Source organism: Miscanthus floridulus, chromosome 9, assembly GCF_019320115.1.
Source record: "Miscanthus floridulus cultivar M001 chromosome 9, ASM1932011v1, whole genome shotgun sequence".
Lineage (NCBI taxonomy): Eukaryota > Viridiplantae > Streptophyta > Magnoliopsida > Poales > Poaceae > Miscanthus > Miscanthus floridulus.
In genome coordinates this window covers 93,778,789-93,793,979 of record NC_089588.1, presented here as the reverse complement: position 1 = coordinate 93,793,979, position 15,191 = coordinate 93,778,789, and the positions used below count along the sequence as shown (strand labels likewise).

General features: G+C 45.6%; 1 protein-coding gene and 1 pseudogene across 1 annotated transcript; one reads left to right on the top strand and one right to left on the bottom strand.

Moving 5' to 3' along the window:
• Positions 1-8,377: 8,377 nt before the first annotated feature.
• Positions 8,378-8,980, bottom strand: LOC136480309 (uncharacterized). Its single transcript, XM_066477894.1, has one exon. It carries the CDS (start codon positions 8,978-8,980, stop codon positions 8,378-8,380), a length of 603 nt encoding a protein of 200 aa, XP_066333991.1.
• A 1,307-nt stretch (positions 8,981-10,287) lies between these two features.
• LOC136482406 (probable galacturonosyltransferase 4) lies at positions 10,288-14,062 on the top strand (annotated as a pseudogene).
• The last annotated feature ends 1,129 nt before the right edge of the window (positions 14,063-15,191 follow it).

Below are 15,191 nucleotides of genomic sequence, written 5' to 3'. Positions count from 1 at the left end.
GGCTTCCCGTCACTGGCTGCGCCCCCTCTAGGTCGGATTAAGGTTTAGGTTTTCGGTGGAGAGCTCGGCTCAGACGAACCTCAGTACTCAGAGCCGTCGGCCCCTACCTCTATTTATTGCGTAGTGTGACAGGGGCCCTCCAGCTATAGTGGGCTAGGCGCCCCCGATCACGGCGCGGATCAAAGGCCCAACTAGGTCGTTGGGCCCTAGTTTAGGATTAGAGATCAATCTAACAATCTTCCCCTTGATCTCCTACCATCTTTCAATTTCATATCATTTACTTTTATTCATTCCTATTACAGATTAGCGCATAGAGTATGTTTCATCGTCACGGTCAATTGCCGATAGATTTAACAGCTACAATATACCACTCTGTTCTGAAATAGATACTTAACTTTGGGCCTTCTTTTATCCAGGAATTATAGGATTTCCCTTAAACCCATGCTGCTACATGTTCTCTAAACACGTTGGGTGGTAAGCCTTTTGTAAGCGGATCCACGAGCATCTTTTCGGTACTTATATGCTCTAAGACTTATGACATGATCCCGGACTTTATCTTTCACAACATAATACTTTATGTCAATGTGTTTGGCAGCACCACTTGACTTATTGTTGTGAGCATACTGTACTGCCAGATTATTATCGCAGTATAACTTAAGTGGTCTATAGATGTCGTCAACCACCTTCGAACCAGGTATGAACTTCTTTAGCCAGTTCACTTGCCCCGTTGCCTCATAACACGCTACAAACTCGGCATACATTGTGGACGATGTAGTGACGGTTTGCTTTGAGCTTTTCTATGAAATAGCTCCCCCTGCTGAGAGTGAATACATATCCAGACGTGGATTTTCTATCATCTCCCATATAATCAGAATCTGAATATCCCACTATATGGAGTGAATCAGATCTTCTATATGTCATCATGAGGCTTTTCAGTTCCTTGCAAATAACGCAAGACTTTCTTTACTAATTTCCAGTGTTCTGTTCCAGGATTGCTCTAGAATCTGCCAAGTAACCCGGTAACAAATTGCCAAGTCAAGGCGCGTACATACTTGAGCATATTGCATGCTTCCGACAGCTGAAAGCATATGGAACCGTTTTCATTTGATCGATCTCATACTGATTCCTAGGGTATTGAAAATCCCCATATCTGTCTCCCTTGACTATAGGAGCAGGTGATGGACTACATTTGTGCATACTGAATTTCTTTAAGATCTTTTCTATGTATGCCTTTTGTGACAGTCCTAATACCCCTTTACTTCTATCTCGGTGAATCTCGATCCCTAGAACGAACGAAGCTTCACCAAGATCTTTCATATCAAATTTTGAGGACAAAAACTTCTTTGTCTCCAGTAGTAGACTGACATCACTACTAGCAAGTAAGATATCATCCACATACAGGACAAGGAAGATAAACTTTCCATTCTTAAACTTTGCATAGACACAATTGTCCTCAATATTCTCTTTAAGCCCAAACTTCCTTATTGTCTGATCAAACTTCAAGTACCACTGTCTTGAAGCTTGTTTTAATCCATAAATGGATTTCTTTAGGCGGCATCCCATTTGTTCTTTTCCTTCCATAACAAAACCTTTTGGTTGTGCCATGTAAACATTTTACTCTAAGTCCCCATTGAGAAATATCGTCTTTACATCCATCTGATGTAATTCTAAATCGTAATGTGCCACCAATGCCATTATGATTCTGAAGGAATTCTTACATGAGACTGGAGAAAAGGTCTTATTGTAATCAATTCCTTCTCTTTGTGTAAAGTCTTTTGTCATAAGTCACGCTTTATATCTCTCTATATTTCCTTTAGAGTCAATTTTTGTTTTGTAGACCCATTTACAACCTACTGTTTTGACTCTGTTACGAATTATTTCCAAGTCCCAAACTTTATTGGCATTCATAGATTTTATTTCATCTTCCATGGTCTCAAGCCACTTTGATGAATGATCACTTCTCATGGCTTCTTCAAATGAGGTGGGATCATCCTCCATTTGAAATTCCTCAGTGTTGTATACTTCATAGTCAGCAGGACTAGCTGATTTTCTAACTCTTTGAGACCTTCTAGGGGTCTCTACATTTGGCACATCTTCTATTTGAGGCTGTTGTTGCTCCCCCTCATGTATGGCAATAGGTTCTACAGGATCCTGAAGAACAGGTTCTTCATCGTCATTCATTATTGCCACAGGCGGAATAACAACAGGTGCTGGCACCATAGTATCTGGCACTGTCAGTGCAGCAATAGCTGGTAGTGAGAAAAATGGCTCATGAATCATCGGAGTGGGCACATACACATGCTTCTCTTCAAGGTCAATTTCTTGAGCTACCATGCTCCCCCTCATCATTTATTCTTTAGGAAGACAGCGTGTCTCGTTTCTACAAACTTTGTATGTCTGTCTGGACAGTAGAAACAAAAACATTTTGACTTTTCTGGGTAGCCAATGAAATAGCAACTTACTGTTTTGGGATCTAGCTTTCCAATGTTTGGGTTAAATACTTTAGCCTCAGCAGAACTCCCCCACACACGTAAGTGGTTTAGTGAGGGTACTCTTCTTGTCCACAACTCATACGATGTTTTGGGCACCGACTTACTTGGTACTCTATTGAGAATATGAATGGCAGTTTTTAACGCCTCCATCCACAGACTCAACGGTAAGATGGAGTAACTTATCATACTGCGCACCATATCCATCAGGGTACGATTGCGTCTTTCAGCTACTCCATTCTGCTGAGGTTCACCCGGTGTAGAATACTAGGCTACTATGCCATTCTCCTGTAAGAACCTTGCAAAAGGTTCAGGAACTTGGCCATATGGGGTATGCCGACCCACTAGTACAGAGACGGGTTTTACTCCCGGTGGGAAACCCTCTCTAGTCCCGGTTCCCCATCCGGGAGCAAGCATCCGGGACTAAAGGGGGTCCTTTAGTCCCGGGTCAGGAACCGGGACTAAAGGGGGACCTTTAGTCCCGGTGGGTAACACCAACCGGGACTAAAGGTGCCTCCCGACATGCCACGGGGCCGGCACCCTTTAGTCCCGGTTGGTAATACCAACCGGGACTAAATGTTATTTTACCTTTTTTTGTTTCTATTTCTATTTTTCTATTTTTTTCTATTTTCACGCTGCTACCAGGTTTTTTTTGTTTCTATTTCTATTTTCTTTTTTTTCCTATTTTTAATTGATGATTCGTTTTGGTTTTTGAATACGCATTCTACGCTGCTAGAATATATGTACGTTTATAATGTTCAACATTTTATATAAACTATAGTACGAATGACCTTTAGTCAAGGATCAGCGGTACAATCCTATAGAGCATATCATGTTCAAGTTCGTGCTGCATGGTTCGAGAGCTGAGCTTTTAAGTTAGCTTTTACTCTTCTGAGCAAGCGAGGTGGTGCTAATAGGTGGGACTGGCCAGCAATTCTAGCATATTGCGTACTGGGCCGGCCCATCGAAGCCCTATAAACGCCCGGGACTAAAAGACCTTTAGTCCCGGCTGGTAATACCAGCCGGGACTAAAGGTATATCTTTAGTCCCGGCTCGTAATACCAGCCGGGACTAATTGATTTGGTCTAGGCTGCTGTACGGTTGTAAACTGGAGTACGCAATATGCTTCAATAGTTTGGCTGCTGTACGGTTGCAAACTGGAGCACCGGGACTAAATCTGAATTGGGTACCCACGTGAGGTAGCAAACTGGAGTACGGTTGCAGGCACTCTTCAGTAGTTTGGCTGCTGTAGTATATTCAGATACACCGCGACCACACACACGACACACATAAAGACTGCCGGTTACAGTTGGAAGCTTTAGTCCCGGTTGAAGACAGCAACCGGGACTAAAGGTCCTTCTAGTTCTGGATGGAGCTTCCAGCCGGGAGTAGACTTTTACTCCCGGTTGGAGGGACCAACCGAAAGTAAAAGTTAACCTTTAGTCCCGGTTGGTAGCTCCAACCGGGACTAAAGGTCCCTGCAGCAAAAGCCTGCTGCAGTAGCCATTGGGCAGGGACATTTAGTCCCGATTGGAGCTACAAACCGGGACTAAAGGTCTCTCTAGTCCCGGGCGCGAAATATACCGGGACTAAAGCCAAATTTTGAGCTGGATCAAAGGTCGTTTCTCTAGCAGTGGACCGTAGTACTCCCCCCCACGGTCGGACCTGACTATCTTAATCTTTAAATTGTGTTGGTTTTCAACTTCTTCCTTAAATATCTTAAATTTATCCAATATTTATGTTCTTTCTTTTATTGGATAAATATAGCCATAACGGGAGTAATCATCTGTGAATGTTATGAACGAATCATAACCATCCACACTCTTTATAGGAAACGGACCACATATGTCTGTGTGAATAATCTGTAAAATTCCTACGCTTCATTTGACATCTTTCTTAATTTTCTTTACATACTTTCCTTTTATGCATTCTCTACATTGTTCTAAATCTGAGAACTCTAATAGAGGAAGAATATCATTCTTAACTTGTCTTTCTATTCTCCCCCTCGAAATATGGCCTAAACGACAGTGCTATAATTTCGACAACGCATCGTGAGTTCTCTTTCGTTTTCTGTTTACATCCGTAGACGAGGATACATTCTTATTGTCGCACGCAACGTTCCTATCATCGCATACAACATTCACATCATCACGTAGTGATAACAAATAAAGCTCATTTTGTAAGATAGCAAGACCAACACATGTATTATTAAATGTTATCTTACATTTGCCATTTCCAAAATGGCAATCATATCCATCATTGTCCAAGCATGAAACACTAATCAAGTTTCTTTACAAAGAGGGAACATAAAGTATATCTCTAAGTAAAAGTGTGAAGCCATCAGCAAGCTCTAGAGAAATATCACCAATGACTTCAACATCTGCTCGGACTCCATTTGCAACTTTAACATGTCTTTCTCTTCTTTGCGTAGTCCTCGTCGAACAGAATCCCTGTAAGGAATTAGCAACATGAACAGTTGCACCTGAGTCAATCCACCAAGTAGATTTTGAATACTGTACATACAGGGATTCATTTATGAATATAATAATGTTCTCACCTTTCTTTGCCACGATCATCTTTAAGTAATCGGGACAATCTTTCTTATAATGTCCCATCTTCTTGCAATAGAGACACTGGTCTTTCTCTACTGTGAACTTGTTCTGCTGAGGCTGATGCAGCATGGGCCCCTTTCCCTTTGACTTTGAGGAGGAGTTAGCATTAGTATTCTTTTTCTTGTTGTCTTTCACATAATTGATAGCGCCACCATTGGTAGCTTTTATTCTCTTCTCCTCTTGCACACACATAGCCATGAGCCTCGTCCCACTTCTCAGGCCGTATGTTGTAGTTGACAATAAAAGTGTCAAATTCCTTTAGCAAGGAAGCAAAAATCAGATGGATAAGGAACTCTTCCTTGAGAGCCAGATCCATTGGTTTTAGCTTGGATGCTAAATTGCTCATCCTTAGTATGTGCTCTCTTATGCCACCATTTCCAGAGTACCTCTCTGTCACCAGCTGCTTTTTCAGCTGGGTAGCATGTCTTTGAAGAGCCTGTGAACTGACTCTTTATTCTATCGAGGTACTCGGTGACCGTGTCACACTCTGGGATTGAGCCCACCATTGCAGGCTCAATCGTGTTCTTTATCACAGCCAAACATTTCTTGTTGGCAGTGACCCACTTTCTATGCTCAAGGTCATAGGACATCTTTTGGGATTCAAAATCCATCTCTCTAGTTACCGAAGCGGCATCAGCCTCGTTTGTCTCCCTCACCGGTGCCACAGGCTCAGTGGGACACGGTGAGGTGACTACCCAGTCCACCTCAGCCAAGATGAAGGCTACATCAACCTTTTTCTTCCACTTCGTGTAGTTATCACCTTTGAGAGTGGGGATCTCTTTGATACAACCCATCAAGTTGTATCCGCCTGAAAACACAATTCATATAGAGTGAGAATATAAATAATAACAACAATTGCATGCCTTGATTCCAATGTTGGTCAAAATTAAAACATACAACTGTTTATACATTAAATCTACATCACCGTTGGGCAGAAATAAAAATAATGCATAAAATCATTAAAATTACGATATTGTTATCAACAACGTTGGTTAGAAAATAACAACATCATAATCAACTGCTCTTCAAATTAAATTCTTCCGTTGGTTCGAATTTAATTGGAAGATAATAAACCCAAACTTTGCAGCGGAAACTTAAACATAATTTGTGAATTTTACCCACAGGGAAATTCTCTTTTACTAATTTTCTTTGAGCCATTAATCATTTTCCACGAAATAACGATTTTCTGGAAAACGAAAAGGAAAAATGGACTCAAATCAACATTGTTCCTTCGGCCCGACCAAGAAATTGACCCGGCCAGCCTTGCGCGCGCACGCGGCTCCCTCCCAGGCCGCAACCTGGGCCTGGGCTGGGAAAGCGGCTCGCCCGCTCGTGCCCGCCTGGGCCTGAATCTGGCCCGATCATCGTCGCTCGTCCGTTCCAATCGGACGGTCGCGCGCGCGGATAGGGAGAACAAAACCCCGCCCGTGGCCGGCCTGCCTCCCAAACCCTAGTATCTTTCACTCTGCTCCCCTTCCACTCTCTCTTGCCGAGTGGCGACAGCGGCGGCGGCCATGGTGGCCGTCGGCGTCGGTGAGGAAGACTGCCACCGGACCAAGTCTGGCTCCCCTTCCTCCTCTTCCTTTCTCTTTCTCAGCCCCGCGAGCGACAGAGCGCAGCCGAGCTCAAAGCGAACACAACGTAGGGGATGGCAGCTCCGTCGTGGTACCCCTCACTAGCGCACGCGTGCGGCCGGAGCCACGTGCGGCACCGTCGAGCGGCACCACGGTGGCGCCCTTTGGCCCGAGCCCAAGGCGGAGATCATGCGGCGGCGCTCCTCCCGCCCCGGCGGCTGGGGTTGACTTCTCGCGCGGCGTCCAGTGCGACGGCCGGCGGTGGAGACGGAGCGGGCGGACCCCAGGTAGGAGCTCCTGACCCTTGTCCGTTCACTCTCTTCCCCTTTCTCGTCGCGAGTTAGGGTTAGGGTTTCGTTAGGTAAGCCGCCTTGCTAGCTCTTCCCCTTTCCCCTTCTTTTTCTCTGTTTGGATGTTGTTCATTCTTCTCGGATTAGTCCGATTTGGGGATTAGGGTTTGGTTAGGGTTAGGGTTTCGCTTTTCTTTTCTTCCCCGAGTCTATTTGGAGGGTTAGGGTTTGGCTTCACGTGTCGAGACCCCTTTCTTTTCTCTGTTCTTCACCCGATTAGGGTTGGGGTTCGGGGACCCTCTTCTTTTCTCAGATCTGAATGGATCTAATCTGATAGGCTAGTGAATGGATCTAATCTGATAGGCTAGATCTATACTTAGTTTGGCTCTGGTACCATTGTTAGACCTAGAACATGATCTCTAGGCATAGAACTAGCATGTATATTTGCTATTGAATAGAATCATGAGCCCTAGAACATCTACTAGTGCAGTAACCGTAGATAGAACGAGAGAGACAGAGATGGGTGGAGTAGAAGAAGAACGTGTCGAACCTGACACCGCAGAGGGTGATGGTCCAGAGGCCACCATCTCGTTCGTCGGTGAAGTCTACGCACGAGCACCGACGTTCGGGGAAGAGGTCGATGAAACCAGTCGACGTCGGTGGAGCGGGGCGGCGCGGCTGGTGGCTTCCCGTCACTGGCTGCGCTCCCCTCTAGATCGGATTAGGGTTTAGGTTTCGGTGGAGAGCTCGGCTCAGGCGAACCTCGTACTTAGAGTCCGCCAGCCTCCACCTCTTTTTAGTTGCGCAGTAGTGATAGGGGCCCTCCAGCCATAGTGGGCTGGGCAGTCCCCGATCAGGGCACGAATCAAAGGCCCAACTGGGCCGTTGGGCCCAGTTTGGAATTAGAGATCAATCTAACACTGGTGTCTGGGAAGAGTCAGACCCTTTGGACTTCCTCTTTCTCACTTTTGGCTGCTCATCGCCCCTTTGAGCTTGGAAGAGTTGGCGATTTGTATTTGTTTCCGCTTGATCCCTTCCCGCTCTTGCCTCTGGTACTCTAGTCTTGAGAGGCGAGATCACCTCCTCATCTTCTTCCTGATCCGCACCTCATTTAGAGTCTGCAGATCATTTGTCATCCGACCTCGATGCCGAACTCCTCGTCTGCTTAGAAGCAGCCGACTTGCCACTCCCGTACGACTCCGCTGCTGCCTCCGTGAAGCTTAGGACCTTCTTCTTCTTTACCTCCGGGGCTCGCAGCTTGAGATCATAGGGCAATTTCCCCCCATCATTGCGAACCCGCGGCTAAGCACACTCCAACTCTGAATGTCCCATGACGCCGCATGACAGGCAGTAGAAAGGGAGCTTTTAATACTGTATGTCAAACCATTCGGGATTGCCATCTCTCTTTGTTTTCAGTAGCACCCCCTGCGAAGCGGCTTCACCACCTCAATGGCAACGCGAGCCAGAAGAAAAGAGCCACTGGCTTTCCCGTCTCTGTCTACTTCCATCTTTTTCACTGCACCGATCAGGCTCATTGCCCGCTCACAACGGTGCTGATTCATCCATCCCAACGGAAGGTTCAGGATTCGTACCCAAATATCCATATAGACAAACCTGACTTCCGAAGGACTCAGACGTTCATCATAGTTTTGCAGAATTAGGGCATGCCTCCCAACCATCCATGGCGAACCCGCCAGAGCCCACTCCATGTCCTTCTGGAAGTTGAATTCTGCTACAAAAAGATTCTCCTCCTTTTCCCCAATTGTTCTAACATTTAAGCCGAAGGGATTGCCCCATGTCGGCTTCATCGCCCGGTAGATGGTATTGGCGTGCATCGTGGCCGGCGACAGAACCTTTGCAACGATGGTCCACTCCACAACAGAGGCTTCATTGTCTTCCTCATCGTCACTGAACGCCGCTACGTCCCCTTCTTCTGCAGTCAGGTTCAGGTTCTGTAGCAGATCAGCGACGTTCTCATCCCGGTGACCTGGCTTTCCACTCCCGCTCACAGCCATGGATGCGATCGTCGTGGAGACAAAGGTGTGCCGCACGCAGATCAGAGGCGCGAGCACAAACCAAATCCGACCCAGGATCCTAGCGGCGCTAAAACCTAGCGGAATCTGTGGTCGACGGCGCCTGAAACGGCTAACCGTCGATATGCGGTGGCCGCCACCGGTTGGGCACCGGTAGGCGGGGCGTGGACGTCGGTGTTCAATGGGAAACACCGGCGGAGCTGTTCCAGATCGTCGACGAGACGAGCTAGAACGGGGTCGGGGAAGGGTCGCCTTCAGAATCGCCGGTCTCGGGCTCCGGGAATTCCGGATCACATACTCCATCCCGGCCGCGTTTAGCTTAGGTACCTTCTTAATAGAGCGACGGTGGGCGCCTTAAAGGTTATGTTTAGCCGAGCTATAGCTTTTAGATTTCCTACAGAAAACCAAACTTTATAGGACAAAACAAACTAGTTTAAATCTCTGTATATTTCATCTAAAATACTCAGAACTTACACACCACTCGAGCTTTACTAATAAAACTGGGATCGGCCAACTTGCATGAACTATTAGTATTAGTACGAGCTCTGCTTGACAATGAGATAACAGACATGCCCCGTTCGGCTTACCTTACATTCGACTTGTTCAGTTTTTTTTTCAACCGAAACAGTGTTTCTCTCATAACAATTTAGTCAGAACAGTGTTTTTCAACCAATTTCAGTCAAAATTCAGCCAGGCGAACGGGACCATATATGTTGAAGACTTCAGGCGTGGACCCGTGGTACAAGACGTGTTTGCAATTTGGAAATTTCAAAACAAAACATTGGCTCCCCACTCTTTCAAATACTATACCTAATTTGAAAACTGAGTGTAGGAAGCCGGTGGACCCTACCGGCAGAAGAGGAAGGGACAATCGTGATTGCTCATGCACAAGGAAACACATCCTAATGGGTATGTTCGCTTAAACTTATCAGCCGACTTATTAGATAGAATCTACAGTATTTTTCTCTCACAACAAATCAGTCAAGTCTGACTTATCAACCGACTTTAATAACAGCCCAACAGACCTAATTGAGATAACACGACTGCAAAAAGAAGGAAATTAAAAAGAAAAAAAAAGATGGATTTCCAGAAGCGCGTACTGACAGCCGCCCCTACCCACGAAAGACAAACGTCTCGCGCACCCGGATCGGAGCCCACGTATCCCCAGACCCCACCACCACTGTCTCCCTGACACCGGGCCCACTCCTTCTCCGTCCCCACCACCACGGCACCCCACCCCACCCGTCCCCCGCCTGCTACGTTTTCTCACAGTTTCACACAACCGTTGGTAGTAGCCGTAGGCGAGACCGCGAGAGGCGGCCGAATTCGAGAGCGCGCGGTTCCGGCGGCGTGGGCGGCGCTGTGCACGAGATTGGAGAGCCGCGTGGCGTGGTGGGCGGCTGGCTGCCAACGTACTGGCGGCGCACGCGATGTGGGCGGCCGCCGGCGGGAGGGAGTCGTCCGCGGCCGCTGTGCTGCGGGTGCTGCTGATCGCGACCGCCTGCGGCCTCGTCTTCGCGCTCTTCCACCTCCCGCTCCCCGACGGCCGCGCCCGCTCCGCCGGCCCCGGTGAGTCCAGCGACCTGCCTCGCTCCTCCCGTCGCGGAGAACCCCTCGGGCTAATTTGGTTGGGAGCCCGGCGCGGGTTCAGTGGCGCGCTTGGTGTGTGCTTAATTTGCCTTGCTGATGGCGATGGGAACCTGCTTTGCGTGCAGGTGGGGAGCGCGGCGCTGGTGGGGGCGGTGGGGCCCGCCTGTCGGTGGAGCAGGTGAGAGTGAGACTGTGTCCCAGACGATCCTGATTCTGCTGGTCCTTTCCTTCTTTTGTTCTGTCGATTCCATTCTTGTTAGTTTCGTTGGCCTCCAATGTGAATTTGGTGCTTGTGTTTTTGCAGGGGAGGATTCGAGAGGCCAGAAGGCTGAGTGTCGTCACCGAAGAGGTAATTCGTTGCAACTGTGATATTGTTTATTGGGACTACGGGGAGTGTACCATTGGATAGTTTTATTTATTTTATTTAAACAATTCTGGGAACAACCTTTTCCATTTCATCCCTGGAAGTAGCTGTTCTTGGGACCTGGGTGTCGGTGTGGTAGAAAAGTGCCACTGCTGAATTATACTAAGAAAGCGTAGCGTTCGTGGTGCCAAATTGCTGAATTCTGTAGCCTGAATATGAAGTTGGACTACAGTAGACACTAGACAGGGGGACCGCTAATTATATGTCTGGGAACAGTAATTCAAGTAGGATTTTCTCCCCTGGATTTTTTTCTTGCTTATACTGTATATGTGGCAGAACCTTTGCCAGTTCACAATATTGCGAGGTTTTGGTCAATTTCCTCTGCAGAATGGCTTGTCCTTTTCAGTATGTTTCTGAGCAGGGGGTACAATCACCGTTTCAACTGAATGCAGTTAAAGATACTAAGTCAGTGAGTCTTTCTGCAGATAGACGGGCAAACTGATGAAATTGCGGCGGAAGAAGACGAAAGGATATCTAAATCTCCCCCGGACACCAAAGAAAAGATATGGATGATGCAAGATCAGCTAATTATGGCCAAGGCATACTTGCATTTCGCTGCTCCCCAAGGTAGTGTACATTTAGTTCGAGAGCTGAGATTGAGGATAAAAGAGATCGAAAGGGCAATAAGCCACTCAAGTGGAGGTACCCATGTACCTGAGAGGTAAGCTTTAGCTACAATGATCATTAAAGTAGTTCTGTTGAACTATGCAAATGCTTCATGAAAGAAACAATTCTGTTACTGACATAAAAAAGAAAAAACACTATGCAGTGCGTTACAAAAAATGAAGGCGATGGAGCTGACCCTTTCCAAGGCTCAGAGGACCTACCCACGTTGCTCTCAGATGACATCAAAGCTACGTGCAATGATGCATAACAGTGAAGAATTGGTCAGAGCACACCAAAGCGAATCTTCATTCCTCGAGCAGGTTGCTGTGAGGACATTACCCAAAGGCCATCACTGCCTAGCAATGCAACTCACTGCAGAATACTTTTCGTTAGATCCCATTAAACGTGAATTCCCTAAAAGAGACAAGCATTCAGTTGGATGGTTATTATCATTATGCAATATTCTCTGACAATGTGCTTGCAAGTGCTGTGGTTGTCAACTCTACAATTGCTGCATCAAAGGTATGGTCTTAGATTCGTGAAGCAATATTACTTGGCTTTCTTTTTCTGTGAGCTGCTTGCTTACTCAATGCACTATATAATTAAAACAACAGTGGAACTTCAATGTGGCAACTGCTGCTGTATGCTTTCTGCATGTCTGTACTTACCCTGCCTTTCATTTTCTATAATTTGAGGGACTCATTGGATGGATACTTATCTTTGATTACCTTATTATTTATGTTATATGATGAGAATTTACATGCAAGGAGCATGGAAGGAAGGACTGCACTATGACTTCTTCAGTATGACTTGTTGATACTTTCATTCCATCCATGGAATATTCTTTTGATTCAGTCTATTTTATTTTACAGGATCCTGGAAGGATAATATTACATATTGTAACTGATGCATTGAACTATCCTGCAATGATGATGTGGTTTCTGACAAACCCACCAACTCCAGCAGCAATCCAAATCAAAAGCCTAGATGATTTGAAATGGTTGCCTGGTGATTTCAGTTCCAGATTCAAGCTGAAGGGTGTTCGAGATCCAAGATACACTTCTGCACTGAACCACTTGCGTTTTTATTTGCCAGAAGTGTTTCCCTCTTTGGGCAAGGTTGTACTCTTGGACCATGATGTGGTAGTCCAGAATGACTTAACTGGATTATGGGATCTAGATATGAACGGTAAAGTAATTGGTGCTGTTGAGACATGCACTTCAAGTGAAGGTTACCATCGATTGGATAGCCTTGTTGACTTTTCTAATCCAAACATCTTCAATAAACTTGATCCAAAGGCTTGTGCGTTTGCATTTGGGATGAACATATTTGACCTGAATGAATGGCACAAACAGGATTTGACTACAACTTATCATAAATGGTTTCAACTGGTTAGTGTTAATGATATCTTAATTAATTTTGAGGGAGCACAGCTTTTATGTGAAATATTTCTGCTTTTACTTGTTGTTTATGACAACCTATTTTGCTTTGGTTTCCAATTTTCAGGGCAAAATTGAGAAGTTATGGAAGGCAGGAAGCTTGCCACTGGGTCAGCTCATCTTCTACAACCGAACACTGCCTCTTGACCACCGATGGCATGTTCTAGGGCTTGGTCATGACTTCAGCATTGGAAGAGATGAACTTGAGAGTGCCTCTGTTATCCACTACAGTGGGAAACTGAAACCCTGGCTGGAAATTTCTATCCCAAAGTACAGACACTACTGGAACAGGTACCTTAACTATGATAACCTACACTTGCAGCAGTGCAACATTCACGGATAAAGGCGATGGGGGTGAGGTGATTCGCAAGGTGGAACATGGATACACAGCTTCGCTGTAGAACTTATTAGGAGGGCGAGTTGATCTCTTTTTTTTAAAAAAAGTTCTGTTGCTAGACGCCCTATTATGTACTTAGGGGTATGTTTTTTTGCTAGTAGTCACAGCAAGTACAAAAACAAAAGGAACAACAAAATTGAATACAAGAGCTACAGTTCACTAGTGATACTGAAGTTTCGACAAAAGCCAAACCACTAGCTAACATTATCAATAGCAGATTATTCGTGTCCAAGTTTTTTGAGCATAGTGAACTCACCCCTAGGCGTGCATCCACACTCTACCCCCTACGCATCCCTTTGCGAGGGAGACTAGGCTAAGAGATCTTGATATTAATTCAAAGTTACCATATACGCTTCATTGTCAACGAGCATATCGTCTCCCACTAAAAATTAGTGTTGTCTCGGGCCTGGGGAAGAGTGCAGCTTCCACTGCGCTCAATTTGCACTGGACAAAATAGATGTATATTTTCGCAAATAATATTCTCTTACAAAGAAGAGATTACTATTGTCATTTAGAAAAGTATGCCATAGTGCTGGCATTGCCATAGCTTGTTTTATTTTCCTTCTTGTCAGATATTTGTAATGTAAACTATGAGTCTCCACTGTGGACACCTCAACAGAGTGAGGAATCTGAAAATATGACGTGTAGCTAAAGTTACATCTTCTATAATTCATTTCTATTTGAATATTGCTAAGGCCATGCTCAGAATTAATTATACAGGATTCAGAGAACTGGTCAAAATTGTAGTACACAGGAGATAGTAATCTCCTTTTGGAATGGACGGCTGAAATGGCCACACTACCAGAGTCTGTTGTTTGTATAGCTCTTGCTCTGAATCATCTATGATCCATCACACAAGAACTTCAAGCACGCAGCTCGTTCAGGTTATCTGGTCGAGATGTGCCACCACATAGCACGGCACACTCGGCCTTTTTTAGTCGATCACCAGGGACGCTTGTTTGAAATTCTGAAAGAGTACAAACTTTGGCGTATCCGTACGTCGCTGTGAGTTGCGCAGAAGTTCCCAGTTTGAGAAGAACAGAAACCGTTTTGGTTTGCTGTTTGCACGCACGTCCAGGAGCCGAACGCTGACACGCGACAGGGACGGCTGGTGGCGACGTATGAGTGTGACGACGAGGTGATGATAAGGACGGCTGCGTAGCTGGGAAATGGTCTATCGAAGCTTAATTTCTCTAATTTTCGTTGCCACGATTGGCATTCCCACCGAAAATTGAATTTAACTGGATGTATAAGTTAAGACTTAAGAGCCTGGTTTGGCATGTTTGGAAGTAAAAAAAAAAATCGGAAGTAACATATATATGGAACGAACTTGTCGGGGGTAGGGCAGAACAAAATACTCGTAGCTCGTCAACTCGCTCAACTCGTGGCCGGCTCAGCTCGGCTCGTTTTAACTTTTTCACGAGTTGAGCTGAAAGTCTAGCTCGCTATTTTAACGAGTCAGCTCGCGAGCTGCGCATGAGCTGAGGCCTATCATCAGACGACTATGAATCCAGAAGATGATGGAGCTGACATAGAAGTGTACACATATTCTATTGGTATGTAATCCTTATTTTTTGCTGTTTCATATGAATTTTAATTTTATAATTGTTGTGATACTTAAATGTTGATTTTATGGATTGTTTTACAGGGAGAAGATGATGATGCTGACATTGAATCTATGGACTTTTCTAAGTTTGTGGTGGCAGGCAACTAGTTAGTATGTTGGAACTGCATGAT

What these genes read in the sequence shown, in the direction of transcription:
- LOC136480309 (XM_066477894.1), bottom strand. Translation starts at nt 8,980, where the DNA reads ATGGCTGTGAGCGGGAGTGGAAAGCCAGGTCACCGGGATGAGAACGTC.